This window comes from Erpetoichthys calabaricus, chromosome 8 (assembly GCF_900747795.2).
Source record: "Erpetoichthys calabaricus chromosome 8, fErpCal1.3, whole genome shotgun sequence".
Classification (NCBI taxonomy): domain Eukaryota; kingdom Metazoa; phylum Chordata; class Cladistia; order Polypteriformes; family Polypteridae; genus Erpetoichthys; species Erpetoichthys calabaricus.
The window spans coordinates 57,368,040-57,387,402 of record NC_041401.2 but is presented as its reverse complement, the minus strand read 5'-3'; the positions used below and the strand labels follow the sequence as shown (position 1 = coordinate 57,387,402).

The 19,363-nt window shown below is 38.5% G+C and overlaps 1 protein-coding gene across 1 annotated transcript in view; it reads left to right on the top strand.

The window, feature by feature from the left end:
* LOC114655504 (R3H domain-containing protein 1) overlaps positions 1-19,363 on the top strand; it is a 176,599-nt gene that overhangs the window by 136,296 nt on the left and 20,940 nt on the right. The window contains exons 21-22 of the mRNA XM_051930563.1: positions 2,155-2,306; positions 6,235-6,335. Of these exons, the coding sequence (XP_051786523.1) occupies positions 2,155-2,306; positions 6,235-6,335 (253 nt within the window). The remainder of the gene's footprint in view (positions 1-2,154; positions 2,307-6,234; positions 6,336-19,363) is intronic.

Here is a 19,363-nt window from a genome sequence, read left to right as displayed (position 1 = left end):
GGTCAAAATGAACACAAGAAAGGTGAGCAAAAATCCCAGAACCACACAGGGGGGACCTAGTGAATGACCTGCAGAGAGCTGGGACCAAAGTAACAAAGGCTACCATCAGTAACACACTACGCCACCAGGGACTCAAATCCTGCAGTGCTAGACGTGTCACCCTACTTAAGCCAGTACATGTGCAGGCCCGTCTGAAGTTTGCTAGAGAGCATTTGGATGATCCAGAAGAGGATTGGGAGAATGTCATATGGTCAGATGAAACCAAAATAGAACTTTTTGGTAAAAACTCTACTCGTCGTGAGATGCATCCAAAGAACACCATACTTACTGTAAAGCATGGGGGTGGAAACATCATGCTTTGGGGCTGTTTTTCTGCAAAGGGACCAGGATGACTGATCCGTGTAAAGGAAAGAATGAATGGGGCCATGTATCGTCAGATGTTGAGTGAAATCCTCCTTCCATCAGCAAGGGCATTGAAGATGAAACGTGGCTGGGTCTTTCAGCATGACAATGGTCCCAAACACACCACCCGGGTAACGAAGAAGTGGCTTCGTAAGAAGCATTTCAAGATCCTGGAGTGGCCTAGCCAGTGTCCAGATCTCAACCCCATAGAAAATCTTTGGAGAGAGTTGAAAGTATGTGTTTCCCAGCGACAGCCCCAAAACATCACTGCTCTAGAGGTGATCTGCATGAAGGAATGGGCCAAAATACCAGCAACAGTGTGTGAAAACCTTGTGAAGACTTACAGAAAACGTTTGACCTCTGTCATTGCTAACAAAGGGTATATAACAAAGTATTGAGGTGAACTTTTGTTATTGACCAAATACTTCTTTTACACCATAATTTGCAAATAAATTCTTCAAAAATCAGACAATGTGATTTTCTGGATTTTTTTTTTCTCATTTTGTCTCTCATAGTTGAGGTATACCTATGATGAAAATTACAGGCCTCTCTCATCTTTTTAAGTGGGAGAACTTGCACAATTGGTGGCTGACTAAATACTTTTTTGCCCCACTGTAAATTATTTATTTATTTATTTTTTGTAGATGGCAAGGTTCTCCTCTGGGGGTCAAAAAAGAGCCATCTATCTATTTACCTACAAATATGCTATTATAGAAAAAAAGATTTCTTCCAACCTCGCCTAAAACATGGTGAAGGTTTGACCATATGATACATTATTTTCTTTAAAGTTTCTAACTTTCCTAATAACTATCCACAGTATATGGGGAGATTACCTTCTCTCTGACTGCTTATAATAATGTCTTTGTCCAGTCAGAGTGTCTCAAGCAGAATAATAGTTACCTTGTCGCTCCACAATATACCAAATTTATTTAAAAGAAACTCCACAGCTGCCCCCAAAAACACCAAACACCAAAACATGATATCTTAAAGTTGGGTTTAATTAATGTCATGTGGAAAGGATAGGATTTTTAAAGTTTTTTTTTTTTTTTTTTAATTTTTTTTTCCATTTTACTTTTTTGAGATATGCCTTTAGAATACTATTACATTGTGAAATTTTGTAAAATGCAGTTTTTTGTTTTTCTTGGAGCTGTTAATAACAGACTCTGTTAAAAAAAAATGTTAATATGCTAACTTTTCATATTATGATAAAAATACCAAAGTTTGCATCCATGACAGGAGAAATGCTTTGCTAGATTTTGTCATTGAAATGACAATACATTGTTACCTATGCTTTTGTGACATCATACAGTTTTTAAATTCAAGTGTTTTCAAGTTACACATTTCTGTTGGTAATAAAGTATAGAATTTTGTGTGTGAATGAGAATATCTATTTAATTGAGTGCGTCAAAACTTTTTCTTTTAAATTCTAACTTCTAAAATTAATAAATAAAATACATTTAGTTTCTTTAACTGTTTTGTCCAGATGAGAATTTTAATGATTGAAATGTAAATTTGTTTTTAGTTTTTTATGTTATTTAAAGTCCTGCTTTAAACAGTTTAGTTATAGTTTAACAACTGGTAGACTTGTTCAAATTTTACATTTATGTTTGATTTGTGAATTGAAGGAGTCAGCTTTTTATCAGTCTTTTACAATTCAAATTAAGCATGGAAAAATGTATTAATTATCAAAGCAATTTTTTGTAGATACTTTAAAACCTATTATTTAATTGTGCCATTTTTTGCCTTTTTCAGGTACCAGTGCCTCAAGGGTCTCAAGGTATACCACAACAAACATATCAACAGTCAGTAATACTCTCAAATCAGACAAACCAAGGGCATATACCTGCATCAGGAGTACCAGTTTATTATAGTGTTATGCCACCTGGACAACAAAATAACATTAGGTTTGTTTTGTTTTTTTTTAATATAACACTATATTTGAATTTAAATCTCCCTGACAAATTTCAGATGTGGTACTTCCCTGTGCTGCTGTTAAGTGATATTTAGTATCTAAAACTAAAAAATACATAAATCAGCAAAAAATTGGTTTTATAAGCAGTAGTGTTTTTATCTACTGTTATTTTAAAAATAGTGAAGTCAAGAGCATAAAGAGTTTAGGTCAGCTTCTATAATGACAGATACTGAGCTGCACATTGAACACTTCACACACAATAGAAATGTGTGTTCTTGTGATCCATTTCTGTTTGTGCTGTGCAGGGCTCATTTATTACCTATATGATTAAAAATACTTAGCACCAACAAATCTAGTAATAAAAGTATTGATGTAATACAGTTATGTATATTAGTTATTTAAATTTTAGAATATTTGCATATACATATTGAGACATCTTGGGAACACATGATCATGTACGGAAATGTAGCCAAACCAGATAAATTACTCATATAGTAATTCATGTCACTGAGCACTTATTATAATGTATATTGACATGACATACATATTAAATCTTTAAAGGTGATGAATATGATGCACAGACCATATTGTAGTTACCTTTTAAGAGGGCTAATACACTGAAAAATATTTTTGCTTTTTCATTAGTTCATATAGGCTATCTGTTTTCACTTCTCGGGAAACTGGCCAACATATCGAGAATATCTCAACCAAGCCTCAGCTCCTTCATACTTATTGTTCTGGAAGCCATTAACCAATTGACAAGGCACTACATTTAGTTTTAGTATGGTGTGAGTGTAGGGTCTTAACATGTTTTTGCCAACATAAAAGAAACTGCCCACATAAAAAAGCTATTTGCAGGTGTGTTTAGTTTTCAAAATATAATCAGAGCAATTTACTGCAATCATGTTGAAATAAAGGCACCTAGCAAAAATGCAGTTCAACCAAAAGCAGTGACATTCCATTGATGCACAAGGTATCTTTTGAGGCACATACACATGTTTACAAGATGATTATGATTTATGAAGGTAAATTGCATAGAAATGTGCATACAACAGGTTTTATTAATTGTATTTTTTTGCTAGTTGCATATTTTCATGCACAAATCTAAGCAAAGTTTTATAAATGAGACACCTGGGGCCTCAAGTATTAACAGTGCATGCGCACAAAAATGTTGCGTACGCCTGTTTCCACGGTCACATCACAATGTATGAAAACTAAACTTGGCATAAAGCCACGCACATTTTCACGCTAGCTCAACCCTAGGCATATGCAAGTTCTCTGCTCGGTTTTGCAAACTTGTGGCACCAAGCATCAAAGCAATGCTACTGTTCCCGTGTGGTTTCCCTTTCTTTTTTAGATCCACATCCCTGACGCGGCTTTATCAGATACACTGAAAGTAACCGCATATTGTTTAAGGCACCTGATTGTAATCAACCCGTAAATATATAACGGTGGACGGGATGGCCAAACTATTTCAAATACCATCACTGCTTTAGCGTTGTAACTCTCAGTGCACCACTCAGAGTATTTGTCCCACTGTATTTGAATGTGGAATCACAGCTCTACAGCAGCTGATCAGAAAGAGGATTATCGGTATACAGCATCAAGCACACGCTGCCTCAGCCATGCACGCAGTCTATTGAACTGCTCTCCTACGGCAAACTCTTCAGAGCATTTCCTGTAGGGACATTGCGGTTCAGAAACAGTTTCATCCCAAGAGCTCTAAACATACTCGATCTATCCATCAAGTGCTTCTAGTAGAACTGTTTGTAATTATAAGTACAATTAACCTACTGTAAACTTGCACATCAGTTATAATATTGCATAACCTGAGCCACTTTATAAAGTACATATTTACATATGATGACAACTGGCTTCTAAGTCTATTTAGATTTCTAAGCACTATCTTCTTGGAGCTCTTGGTTTCATTTTTAAGATGAAATGCAGCAAAGTATGTTTATTACATTATACAGATAATATTGTAATATCATTTAAATAATGTATATTGTAAGTAATTAAACGTGAGGACACAGTGTCGCAGCGCTAGCGATGAGCTGGCGCCCCCGTTCAGGGATTGTTCCTGCCTCGCGCTGTATGCTTGCTGGGATTGGCGCAACCCCAGATGGATAGATGCATGGAATAATTAAAAACGTACTACAAAGATGTTTCAGCTTTCTAAGCTTACAGAGGGTTTGACATCTATTACAGAGCTGATTGGGGGGCGATTAGTTACTTGGAGAAAGAAAAGTAAGTACAGTAATCGGGGGTTTGTATGTTTGACAGAGACAGTACTGCTGCAATAAATAATCTCATTGAAGGTCGCGCACGGCGCAGCAAGCATTTTGCAGGAGGCAGGAACAATCTCTGGACAGGGCACCAGCTCATCACTATCTCTACGCCACCGTGTCCCCATGTTTAATACATGCTTTAATTCCTATCATTATGAAAATATCAAGTATACATCTTAGTATTTAAATTATTCAGAGAGCTGTAATTTCGAATGTAATGGATTCTGTGTCCAGTCGGAGGAAGACAAAGCCCATTTAAAAAGCACGTAGTGATTCACACACACAGAGCACATAGAAGAACACATACAAAACAAAGCATTTAACACGCTACTTTAGTTACGATGGGATTTGGGAAAGTTGTACATTAAACAACTGTAAGATTAAGTTTATGATGTTCTACTTTAATGACAAAATAGACTACGTGATTAAAGTGGAAATTTCGAGATTAAAGTTGACATTTTGAGCTTTTTTCCCCACTGTATCCCTATTTTTTTCTTTTCTTTGTACCCTTCCATATGACACTCAGATAGTGGGCTACAACACTTTGATATCTGACCACTTCTTTTTTTTCCAGCACTGTGCAACTCAATCAACTTCCTTTTGCTGTTTATATCACTGTTTAAACCAACAAACTGTATGTTTTTCTTTGCCTCCACTTGGTATTCACTGAAATTCTATTTTCCCCATGCTTTTGCCATTGTCTTTTCACAGAACGCTGAGCTTAAGGGCTATTTATATTGATATGCATATTCAAATAGGCGTAATATTGGGAGGAGTTGGGGAGTGGCGGCAGGCGCGTGCACATGTGTTATTTTTCACACTGACCAGGATTTATGTAGTGGAAGAACATGGAAGTTGGTGTACGCATAGATTCATGCATCTGAATTTTTTTGTGCATACGCACATTTACGCTTTTGTCCATACACCATGTTTTAGTGTGAATTCTACGTACGGTGTTATGCATGAGGACCCTGGTGTGTAATTTTCTACCATAGCACCTTTGAAGTGTTGCGCAGGTGTTAATTGTTTTACTTCGACCAACACTTACCTATCCCACTCAGCATCTGTCCCATGTTGCAGCATTTTACAAGGAATTCCCCTCCCTCAACAATAGTCAATGAATGATGGTGCTTTGTGGTGCTCGCTGCATCACAGGGCTCCCCAATCCCAGTCGTTGATTGTGTGTCCTAGCTTCATGGTGCTTCATGGGGAACAAACACAACCCCCTTGGTCATCAACCATATGTTTTATATTCCGTTTGGAATGTGCACATACTATATGTTGTCCACAACAGTTCAGCAGTAAAGAAAATTAGAGGCACCATAGGTGGTGTCTTGTTGGTGCTCAAAAATGTTCAGATTTATGAGTTTTGGATTAGCAATACTCCGTCTGTAACAGCTCTAAACTACTTTAGTAGTCAATTTAATGTAAATAAAACCTTAAGTTTAATTTAAGAAAAAAAGTTTGAACAGCTTACACAGTGAGCAGTGAAAATATATTGTCTATTTAGAACTTGCTTGTTTGGAATGCACTTGGTTTACAAGGTTAAGCTATGGCTTAGTTTTTATTTAAATATTTTTCTTACCTTGATAAATTTGTGGGCTTTAAACCCTATATTTCTTGTTTATGCAGCACTTCAGTAACATATCTACAGCCACACGGATCAGAACAGATGCAATTTCCTCGAACTACGTCTCCATGCAGTTCACAGCTTCAGGGTTTACCATGTACAGGTTTGTTGAGTCTTTTTTGCATTTAGTAAATGTTTTCTATATATCTTTTATCATAATAGTTAAACTTTATTCAGTGCTGTTAAACGTTCTAAGAGCAGAAATTCAGAGTTGATAAAGAGCCATTCAGATCACTCTATGAAAAAATAAAGAGCTTTGCTGTTGATGTAACACTGTTGTGTACATGAATGGATGATGATCTTGTCCATTGCTTGAGATAGATGGCTAGAGCTGAGCTCAAATAGCAGTGGTGTTATTTTACCCTTTTTTTTCCATCATCCCGAGGTATCTTGTATTTACATTATATGCGAGTATAAATAAGCATGAGCAGCAAAGAAAGGGTTCAGAAAGAAAAGGATAAAGCAACCAAAGAAAAGTCAAAATCAGCCTCAAGGTCACGGTACAGCCTACCAGAAACTGACCTGGAACAGATGGGCAAAGGAATTGGATCTACTAGGACCGAACGCTGCAGCATTGCCTCCAACTGAAAGCAAAAGTGGGAATGAAACTTCAAGCAAGGCTGGCATGGAGGATTTGTTGATTTCAGGAAGATTATTGGAACTGAGCATGGCCATTACATCACCCTTGTTAACTACAGCTAATATCCAAACCCCCCAAAGTGTCAGCCACATCAACCTCAACCAGTCTCGCAAATCTGCCTAGAGAGTCTGGAGAAGTCCGAAATGTACTTGAGAAACACCATCAAGATATAAGAGCCCTGGAGAAACATTTAAGTAATAAGTTTATTACAGTCTTTACAGATATTCTAGGAAAAACTGATGGAAGAAATACAGGAAAATACGAGTAAGTTAGAGAGTAAACTTAAGAGTACTCACTGTTCAGCCTGAAGATGTTAAGCAAATGTTTACAACTCATACTGAAATAATAGAACAATCGACATCCGCCACTGACGAAAAGTCAACAGCTACAAAATCAGAATGCAAAGTGCTTGCTGAGAAAGTGGCTGCCTTGGAAGATAGATGTAGAAGGAGCAAAAACAGAATCGAAGGTCTACCTTGAAAATGTGAAAGTCCAAACCCAGTCAAATTCATAGCTGAACTATTCTCTAAAATAACTGGAGAGGACTTTAAATGGACACCAAGATCTCAGCAGCCTACCATATATGTGGAATGAATGCCTCAACACCAAGACACTTGATTGTCCGTTTTGACAAACAGTCAACCGTCCAAACAAAATTTCAGAGTACTGGGACTTCATGAAGTGTGCTCTGCTTCACTCAGGGAGGCAAAATGGGTTGGTGGGGGGGTGCTGGTGGGGGAAAAGAGAAGTAGAAAGTGAACATTGCTATTTTTTATTTATCCTTTCTACCCCAAAAACTATTAATGTCAATATAACAATAGGCTTCACAGCCATAACAACTGGCAATAATATGAAATTTAGGTCAAAGCTAAATTGACCTAAGACTACAAAATGTCAACAATAGTTTAAAAGCAATGTTTTATGACCAGTGAACTTTGTGAGCTGGAATGTCAAAGGTCTCAATCAGGAATTAAAAAGAAAAAGTGTTCACTAACTTAACAGGTTTAAATGCCAAGATAGTATTTGTACAGGAGGCTCACATAATAAGTAATGACCTGTTTTGGTTGCAAATGTATTGGATTGGCCAAATTTTTCACTTTGACTATACAAAGAAAACTAGTGGTGTGGGAATTTTAGTACACAAAAAATCCCTTTTGTAGCATCAGATGTAATATGTGATCCTGAAGGGTGATATGTAATGGAGATGGGCAATTTATTTAATACTAAAGTGATTTTGATAAATATTTATGCACCTAACGATTTCATCCAAAATGTGTTTGTGTCTACATCATAATGTGAACAGTCATAAAATTACAATGGTGGATTTTAAAATCCAGACCTAGATAGGTCTTACGTTCCATCGGCAATAACATCTAGTACTGAAAAAATATACAGTTTGTAATGGATCAGAACTTATCAGACCCATGGAGGTTTTTAAATCATAACCTTAGAGCATATTCCTTCTTCTCACAAGTTCATCATTGACGCTATTGGTATCTCCGACCATGCCCCTCTGATCATAGAGCTTAACTTACTATGTCCTACACACTCATCTTGTAGCTGCCGTCTTAACCCCCTGTCATTAGCTGATGAGCACTGTACAGAATTCATATTCAGGCAAATGATTATTTTCTAGAGACAAATGCATCCCCAGAGGTCTCTGCAAGAATACTCCGGGAAACTCTGAAGGCATTTAAAAGGATAGGTTATTTCATACCTTTCTCACAAAAATAAATTGGATAGAAGGAAGGCGTCTGAGTTAATCAGCGAAATTACCAGAATAGATCTAGAATCAACCAGGTCACTAAATAAGGCACTTTATAGGAAAAGACAGGTTTTGCAATCAGAATTTAATCTCTTGACTACTAAAGAAACCGAACAGCTCATCTTTAAATCGTGACATCATTATTATGAACATGAAGAGAAGGACAATAAGATTTTAGCTCAACAAATCCACAAGCAGGAAGTCTGCAATACAATAGCAGCAATTACCAGCATAGACGGAGATGAAATTGTAGACTATAAAAATATAACTCATACATTTAGAGCATGCTAGAAGTCTTTATAGTCTGCTTAGTCTAGAGAAGACAATACACAATCTAATGAGGTACTTGACTCATTACAGATACCACAGCTAGATACTCTTAGTGCTCTGGAACTGGATAAACCTCTGACATTCTCAGAATTATAATGACACTATAAACTCACATCAAATTAGTAAAGCAGCCAGCCCTGATGGCTACCCTGTGGAATTTTATAAAATATTTTCAAATAAGTTAGCTCCACAATTATTAGCAACGTTTATAGAAGCTGATGACAACAAAATTCTACCTCAGACTTTTCGCCAAGCATTAATTTCCATCTTTCCTAAGAAAAATAAGGACTTGCTACAATGTACATCATAGAGACCAATCTCACTCCTGAATAATGACGTTAAGATACTCTCCAAAGTTCTAGCTAGAAGGATTGAGAAAGTGCTTCTTTCTGTAATATCACAAGACCAAACTGGATTTGTTAAAGACAGAGACTTAGCTTCTAATCTTTGACGTTTGTTTAATATATTCACCCATTAAATCTAATACCCCAAAGATCTTAACTATCTTTGGATTTTGAAAACGCATTTCACATGGTTGAATGGGACTACCAATTCACCACATTGCACAAAGCTGGGTTCGACCCAAACATATGTGCATGGATCAAATTACTCTATACTAGTCCAGAAGCCTTAGTTCGTATTAACAACTTTATTTCGGATTACTTCAAACTAGAATGTTGTACTCGACAAGGATGTCCCCTATTACCATTGCTCTATGTTGTTGCACTGAGCCTTTCTAAATGCATCGGAGATAAGGTAGCTTTTCAGAGAACAACTTGAACAGAAAATATCATCAGATGATATGGTACTGTATAACGAGGTCTGTCTATTAAATAACGAGACTGACGCAATAACTCATTTTTATTTATATAACAATTCTAATGCTCGTCCCCTTCAATATACTCCCCATTCACAATTCTGCACCGATACAGTCTTGGTTTCCACTGGTCAAAGCCGTGGATCAGATCAGTTTCTGTCAACTGTTTCAAGTCATCTGACATTTTCTTCTTCTTTAATGCATCCTTTGACTCAAAATGTGTTCCTTTAAGCATCGATTTCAATTTATGAAAAACACACGCACACGAGACATGCAGTCTTCCCCGTAAACCTCAGTAAGCATTTGAAAAGATACTCGTTATCGTCAGTTTTACTAAAAATTTCAAATTGACACGTTGCTCAATTCCACCCATTCTTCTGCTGATTCCAGCATAGGAGAGAGTTTCCCCCACCCACAATTACAGCAGCCCAGGTAAGCAGAGAGCTGAGGAGACTTTGTGCCAGCAAAGCAGTGGATCCAGATGGAGTATCACCACGACTGCTGAAAGCCTGTGCGTTGGAGCTGGGGAGTCCTCTACAGCGTATCTTCAACCTGAGCCTGGAACAGGGGAGAGTCCCGAGGCTTTGGAAAACATCTTACATCACCCCAGTTCCAAAGGTATCATGTCCTAGTGAGCTAAATGACTTCAGGCCTGTTGCCCTGACGTCACATGTGTTGAAGACCATGGAGCGGCTGCTGCTTCACCACCTGAGGCCACAGGTCCGCCGCGCCCTCAACCCTCTGCAGTTCGCATACCAGGAGAAGGTGGGAGCAGAGAACGCCATCATCTACATGCTACACCGATCCCTCTCCCACTTGAACAGAGGCAGTGGTGCAGTAAGAATTATGTCTCTGGACCTCTGCTCCTTGGGGACAAACTGACAGAGATGGGAGTAGATTCATACCTGGTGGCTTAGATCGTGGACTATCTTACAGACAGACCTCAGTATGTGTGTCTCGGGAACTTCAGGTCTGACATTGTGGTCAGCAGCACAGGAGCGCCGCAGGGGACTGTACTTTCTCCTATCCTGTTCAGCCTATATACAGGTGCTGGTCATAAAATTAGAATATTATGACAAAGTTGATTTATTTCAGTAATTCCATTCAAAAAGTGAAACTTGGTATGTTAGTTTCATTCATTCCACACAGACTGATGTATTTCAAATGTTTATTTCTTTTAATGTTGATGATTATAACTGACAACTGATGAAAGTCCCAAATTCAGTATTTCGGAAAATTAGAATATTGTGAAAAGGTTCAATATTGAAGACACCTGGTGCCACACTCTAATCAGCTAATTAACTCAAAACACCTGCAAAAGCCTTTAAATGGTCTCTCAGTCTAGTTCTGTAGACTACGCAATCATGGGGAAGACTGCTGACTTGACAGTTGTCCTAAAGACGACCATTGACACCTTGCACAAGGAGGGCAAGACACAAAAGGTCATTGCTAAAGAGGCTGGCTGTTCACAGAGCTCTGTGTCCAAGCACATTAATAGAGAGGCGAAGGGAAGGACAAGATGTGGTAGAAAAAAGTGTACAAGCAATAGGGATAACCACACCCTGGAGAGGATTGTGAAACAAAACCCATTCAAAAATGTGGGGGAGATTCACAAAGAGTGGACTGCAGCTGGAGTCAGTGCTTCAAGAACCACCACACACAGACGTGTGCAAGACATGGGTTTCAGCTGTCGCATTTCTTGTGTCAAGCCACTCTTGAACAAGAGACAGCGTCTCGCCTGGGCTAAAGACAAAAAGGACTGGACTGCTGCTGAGTGGTCCAAAGTTATGTTCTCTAATGAAAGTAAATTTTGCATTTCCTTTGGAAATGAAGGTCCCAGAGTCTGGAGGAAGAGAGAGGCGAGGCACAGAATCCATGTTGCGTGAGGTCCAGTGTAAAGTTTCCACAGTCAGTGATGGTTTGAGGTGCCATGTCATCTGCTGGTGTTGGTCCATTGTGTTTTCTGAGGTCCAAGGTCAACACAGCCGTCTACCAGGAAGTTTTAGAGCACTTCATGCTTCCTGCTGCTGACGAACTTTATGGAGATGCAGATTTCATTTTCCAACAGGACCTGGCACCTGCACACAGTGCCAAAGCTACCAGTACCTGGTTTAAGGACCATGGTATCCCTGTTCTTGATTGGCCAGGAAACTCGCCTGACCTTAACCCCATAGAAAATCTATGGGGTATTGCGAAGAGGAAGATTCAATACGCCAGACCCAACAATTCAGAAGAGCTGAAGGCCATTATCAGAGCAACATGGGCTCTCATAGCACCTGAGCAGTGCCACAGACTGATCGACTCCATGCCACGCCGCATTGCAGCAGTAATCCAGGCCAAAGGAGCCCCAACTAAATACTGAGTGCTGTACATGCTCATACTTTTCATGTTCATACCTTCCAGTTGGCCAACATTTCTAAAAATCCTTTTTTTGCATTGGTCTTAATGGATATTCTAATTTTCCGAGATACTAAATTTGGGACTTTCATTAGTTGTCAGTTATAATCATCAACATTAAAAGAAATAAACATTTGAAATACATCAGTCTGTGTGTGTAATGAATGAATCTAATATACAAGTTTCACTTTTTGAATGGAATTACTGAAATAAATCAACTTTGTCATGATATTCTAATTTTATAACCAGCACCTGTACATCAAACTTCCAATACAACTCGGAGTCCTGCCACGTGCAAAAGTTCGCTGACGACACTGCTATCGTGAGCTGCATCAGGAATGGGCAGGAGGAGGAGTATAGGAACCTAATCAAGGACTTTGTTAAATGGTGCGACTCAAACCACCTACAACTGAACACCAGCAAAACCAAGGAGCTGGTGGTGGATTTTAGGAGGTTCCAGGCCCCTCATGGACCCAGTGATCATCAGAGGTGACTGTGTGCAGAGGGTGCAGACCTTTAAATACCGGGGAGTGCAGCTGGATGATAAATTGGACTGGACTGCCAATACTGATGCTCTGTGTAAGATAGGACAGAGCCGACTATACTTCCTTAGAAGGCTGGCGTCCTTCAACATCTGCAATAAGATGCTGCAGATGTTCTATCAGACGGTTGTGGCGAGCACCCTCTTCTACGTGGTGGTGAGCTGGGGAGGCAGCATAAAGAGGGATGCTTCACGCCTGGACAAACTGGTGAGGAAGGCAGGCTCTATTGTAGGCACGGAGCTGGACAGTTTGACATCCGTGGCAGAGCGATGGGCGATGAGCAGGCTCCTGTCAATCATAGAGAATCCACTGAATCCACTAAACAGTATCATCTCCAGACAGAGGAGCAGCTTCAGCGACAGACTGCTGTCACTATCCTGCTCCACTGACAGACTGAGGAGATCGTTCCTCCCCCACACTATGCGACTCTTCAGTTCCACCTGGGGGGTAAACGTTAACATTATAAAAAGTTATTGTCTGTTACACCTGCATTTTTATCACTCTTTAATTTAATATTGTTATTTTATCAGTATGCTGCTGCTGGAGTATGTGAATTTCCCATTGGGATTAATAAAGTATCTTCATAATCCGTTCTCACTGCTTTGTTTAAGAGATAGAAACACAGTCTCATTATTTAATAGACAGACCTGACCCAGAAAATTCTGTGCCAGCAGTCCTAAAAGCACTAAGAAATTTTCAAAAGATATCAGGACTCAAAATTAATTTGAATAAACGTGTGTTTTTTTCAGTGAACTCTCTAGCACATAATACTAGACTGGACACCATCCCATTTATCTTAGCAGATAAGTTTAAATATATAGGGGTTAATATCACAAGTAAATATAAAGCTTTATTTCAACAAAATGTTGTTGACTGCATGGAAAAAAATTAAACAAGATGTAAATAGATGGTCCACCCTCCATCTCACATTAGCAGGTAGAATCAACACTGTTAAAATGATCATCCTTCCTAAGCTAATTTATCTATTTCAAAGGATCTATATTGACAAGTCTTTTTTTAAGAAATTAAATTCAGTCATAAACTCATTTATTTGGAATTCTGAACATCCATGCATCCAAAGGGCGACTCTACGTTGACCTAAAGCAGAAGGAGACATGGCACTACCTAACTTTCAGTTTTATTACAGGGCGGCAAATATACAGGCCATAAAGACCTGGATATAGACATAAATTGATGAATGCACACAAGCCTGGTCTGCAATAAAATTAAAATCTTGCAGTACTTCTTTATATTCCTTGCTTTGTACCCCAATAAATACAAATTATCACCAATATACTAACAACCCAGTTGTGCTTCTTTCACTTAGAATATGGAACCAGTGTAGGAAGTACTTTTATCTTAACCTATCTTAACTTACTTTTATCTTCTAATCTTAAGACAGAGAAGTTTTTATCTGTGGCACCTCTGCACAATAACCACCTTTTTGCACCCTACATAGGCAGTTTTTAATGTCTAGAAAGTATTCGGGATTAAATCACTTAGAGATCTGTACATAGACAACGTCTTTGCATCCTATGAACAATTACACTCCAAATGTATCTTTCCAGCAACACATTTCTTTCACTACCTCCAAATTAGAAACTTAGCTAAACAAAACCTCTAACCGCTAAATACCTACCTCTATTCCGGAAAAAATATCGATCAGTCTTGAGGACTCGGACAGCATTTCTGTAATATATAAAAGCATTTTAAAGTCCCTCACTTTCAGAGATCCCAGAATGCTGTAGGAAAAGGATCTCTCACTCAGCATTTCAGAAAAGGAGTGTAAGGTAGCAATGCACAGAATTCACTCTAGCTCCATATGCGCCGAGCATAAAATTATCTATCGGGCATATGTGTCTCATTTAAAATTGGCCAAAATGTTTCCTGGGCAAGATCCACCCTGTAAAAGTTCCAGTCAAGTTCCAGCCTCATTGGGACATATATTTTGGGCGTGCACCAAATTAATATCATTTTGGACCAAAATATTTAAATGCCTTTCAGACAGCCTTGGAGTCACAATCCCTCCTAATCCACTAACAGCTGTGTTTGGTGTACTTCCAGATGTGTTTAAAGTGGAGAACAGCAAACAAACTGAAATTGCCATTACTTCTGTATTGGCACGTAGACTTATCTTGCTCAACTGGAAGAATCCTAACCCACCTCCTTTAAGTCAGTGGGTAACTGATGTTATATATTAATTTGAAATTGGGAAAAAATGAAATTGTCACCTAGAGCCTCTGTACAAAATGTTTTTAAAACCTGGCAGGATCTAATCAATAACATTTTAGAATAAGCATTTAAATTGATGAAGCAGATTCTCTTCTCTTTTTTATTCTATTTTTTGTATTATTATTTATTTACTTACTTATTTTTCCTACTACAGTACAATCCCTCTTAACTGGCCACCTCGGGACTGGACCCATGGCCGGTTGCCATTTTTGCCGGTTAATCTGAAACATACCTATTTTCATGTAGAAAAATATTCTGTTCGCCAGTCGTTTACTGTGCTTTTCCCAACACCAAGTTCGCCACAATTTTTCACCACGGAATCACTGTTAACCAACCGCTTTAGCGCCTTAAGACGCGTATCCATTGAAACTACAATTAATTTACGTTTTGTACTCATCGTAAAGGGAAACAGTTCAGTAAAAAAAATCAGAAAATACTCTGCCCCACTTCTCCATTTTAAATTCCTAGAATGTTTGCTTCAGTCATACAAAAGTTGCATTCTTTTATTCGTTCCACGTACTCCGACATACTCTTTTTAACTCCAAATTGTTGTTTTATTACCCCCTCTACTTGTACTTGCCTTATTACTTAAATGTAGCCTGGGTGCATTCAACAACGATTTGGCACTCCACCCTACTCCTAGAACGAATAAAAGAACTTGGCTATACTCGTCGCAAGCTGGCCAAATTGATTAGTGGAAAATTCATAAAGGAATATGTAAACGGAAATCACTCTGAGCTAGGGGTGGGCGGTATGACCAAAATTCTATATCACGGTATTTTTCTAAATTATCCCGGTTTCACGGTATTGGATGGTATTTTTTTCCCCATGCATGAGTGAATGTTAACCACATTTTCCACTGCAATTACTGCAGTAGACTGGCTAAGAATAACCTATTCCACTGTTATGAGAATTGTACATTGTACAAAAAAACATTTTAATGTGCACACAAGTATTAATACAGGTTTGCATGGCCCCATAAAGTGATAGTTTTCAAGGGGGTGACACTAATGAAGAGAAGGAATCACATTGCATGACAGTTGCAGTCAAAATATAGAACCTTTTTATTGAACAAATTTTGCAAAAACTTAAACTATAATTTTGACAACATATTTTCAACCATCCAAAGAGGCATTTAGACTTAGTAAAATATCCAGAGGTGCTTGTCAAAACTTGTATTGCACTGAACATGTCTTAGAAAAGTAATAAATAGTAAATATTTTTTGTGAACCAACTACACTTTGTTAATGTTAACATCTCTGTCCACTGACACGTTAAAGTGACTTTTTCAACAACTTTACCATCAGTAAACTGCATAATATTTAAACTAATAAATAATAACAATAAAATAAATAATAGTATTATTACTGATAGCTGCACTATTACTTCAAGACTTCAAGCCCAGGTGCATTACACAGTATTCACCAAATTAAAATAAAATAAAATAAATCAAGTACAACTTTGTAATGACATCCTTACCAACTGTACCATCATTTAGGCAAACTGCATTAATATGGACCTTGCTTCAAGCTAAGCTATATACATAAATAAAATAACTGCAACTTGCATTTACTGTATAATGCTATTTGTGGTATAGCCCTACGGAAGTGCATTAGGGCCACGGTGAAGAAAAAAAAAATACAGTAAAGAGGGAAGAAAAAAAACAAACTACCGGTATGTGTCAAGAATAAAGTCGACATGCTGACTTTATTCTCGACATTTCCACTTTAATTTTGACGCTTATGTCAAGATTAAAGTCAACATTTCCACTTTATTTTCATAGTTTACTTCATAATTAAAGTAGAATGTCATAAACTAAACTTCATCCTAAAATCAATGTTTAATTTACTTAATTTTCTCAAACCCCGTCATAAGTTAATGCAGCACATTAAATGCTTTGTGTTGTGTTCCCCGACCCAGTTGTTAATCACACTGCTTCTTAAACTGACTTCCTATGCACTAAGAGGAGGCAGCAATCACCGCACAGAATCCATTCATTTCATGGTATTCCTGCTCTCTAAAAATTTAGAATGCTAAGATAAATACTTGATATCATTTTCATGATGAAATGCATTAAAGCAGGTATTAAACAAGCACGGTAGTGAGGCGGTAGTGCTGCTTCCTGGCAGTAAGGGGTCCCCAGGTGTACGTTCAGTGTAGAGACCTTTATGGCAGGTGTGACGAGGCTCCAAAAAACTGGATGTATGAATGGGTATCGCACAGGTTTAACTTAAATATTGTGTAAATGTTGGGTTTGTGATCTGGTGGTCGGAGACACGAACACAGAATTCAATGCATGTTCTTCTGAGCGGGCTTTCTTTATTGCACGCGTGCTGTCTCTATCTGACGTACTAAAAACCCAGTTCCTTTAGGCAATTTAAACCGGTGTTGCGGTATAAGAAAAATCCATATCATAAAAAAAATAAAAAACGGTTTTCGGTATGAACCGGTATACCGCCCAGCACTACTCTGAGCGTAGGAGTGTGATGATGCGGGTTCGCTCCACGCTCCCATCGTCCTTCCGGGAACCCTGAACCTGACACCGTCGGTAATGTCACCGAGATGAGCTGACAAATGAGGATAATTCTCTAATGAAGCCAGGGGATAGTGCCAAAGTGCTTTTATTACTCAAAAATCAAAACAGTGTTCAAACAAAAAAGTGCAGTGCATTATAGTTTCAATAAATAATCCATTAAAACGGGTGAAAGGTGGAGGTTAAAATCCAATAGAAAAAAAAATCTTTTAAAAACAATGAGGTTAAAACACTGGCTAGAAGCAGTCTCTTAAAATCCAAAGCACGGTGCCTTCTTCTTTATACCTGGTGGCTCCCCTGCTTCTCCTATCGGGCTTTGCAACTGGGGAGTCGCCCTACCTGCAGGTGCAACTGCCTTCCACACTGGTCCAGTTGCCCTTCGATCCCTGGCTGTGTCAGGCTTCATCTGGACCGAGACTTGGGTTCTTTCCCCAGCAGCCAGGGTGCTCACACTGGGGCTAAACCAGCCCAACAAAGCCTCCACGACTGCCGCTGCCTTTCGACAGCCAGTCATCTTCAATACCGGTCACTCCAGCTCTGTGATCGCTCAGCTGGAGCGACCGCTTTCTTCAGCCCCACCGAGTGTCGGCCAAACACTCCTCTGCAGGGGCTCACCTCCCAGCTGCCTGTCTTTGCTCCATCAAGCCTGCTCTTGCTTGCTTGCTCGTTCGTTTGTTTGCTGTCACACCGGCTATCCTCTCCCTGCTTCCTGCCGCCTTCTTTCCTGCAACTTCCATCTCTTTCTTTTCTTTTTTTCCCCCCATACTAGCCGCCTTCTGCTTCTATATATCATGGGGACGTGGATCAGCTGTGGCAATCAGCAGCTCCCGGGAACAATTACGGATGTGGAAGGCTCCTAATCTGTGCACTTAAGCGAGGTTCACCTGCATCACCACACACCACGCTCCCTCGCTAAGTGGCAATTATTTAAAAAAGTGGCCCTGTTAACCTGAGTTGTGGACCCGCTACACTACAAGGAGCCGTCTCTCCTTCCAGGAAAGAAGGAAGTTCATACATATAATGTAAAGAAGAACTGAGGATTAAAAAAAAAATGTTTTATTTTAACAGGCCTGTTAATTCGTCAGCCGGTTAAGAGGGATTGTACTGTATTAAAGTTTTACTCTGTTGGCCTAGCTCTCTTTCTCATGGGGTGGGGGTTGATTTGATTCCAACCTAGTTTTGTAAAATTTGACTTGCTTATATGGAATGTTATTTGATTTTAGTAAATTCAATAAAATGATACAAAAAATTGAGTATATAAACTGCTAAATTTATAGTTTTTTCCTACTTCTGATTAGACTAAATCATTTGCTTTTACTATTCTGATAAGGTAAAATTTTATGTTATATTTTTTTTTTTTTTACTTGCCATTCATTATTATAAAGTTTATACTGATGCCATATAATAAAGTGAGCATCATTTCAAGATGATACCAGCATATGAAGGCTACTACAGCCTATTCCAAAGGCCTTCCTAGTCCCCAGTTTTCCACCTTTTGGATGAAGCAAAAGTGGATATATGCAGCATGAATGTGTACCAAAAAAATTCTGCAAAGCTACGTGATGTATGTATGGTTAGCATAGACTATGGTAAGCATGTTTCCAGAACATTTATGAATCATAACTTTTGAAGACAGAAGTACCTAATAAAGCGACTGATGAGTCTGTATATACAATTTAAACAGATAAAATAAATATTGTGAGGCAGCAAGAGTGTAACTTTGTAAAAATATTGCAGCACTTCATTATAGTTCATAATGATTTGCTGTTCACAGCTTGAACTGAATGTTTATCCAAATAACAGACAGCTTTAGATGTCTACCTAAGTACATTTTATTTAATACATGTGCCTTGTCCTTTACGCTTTGAAAGAGAA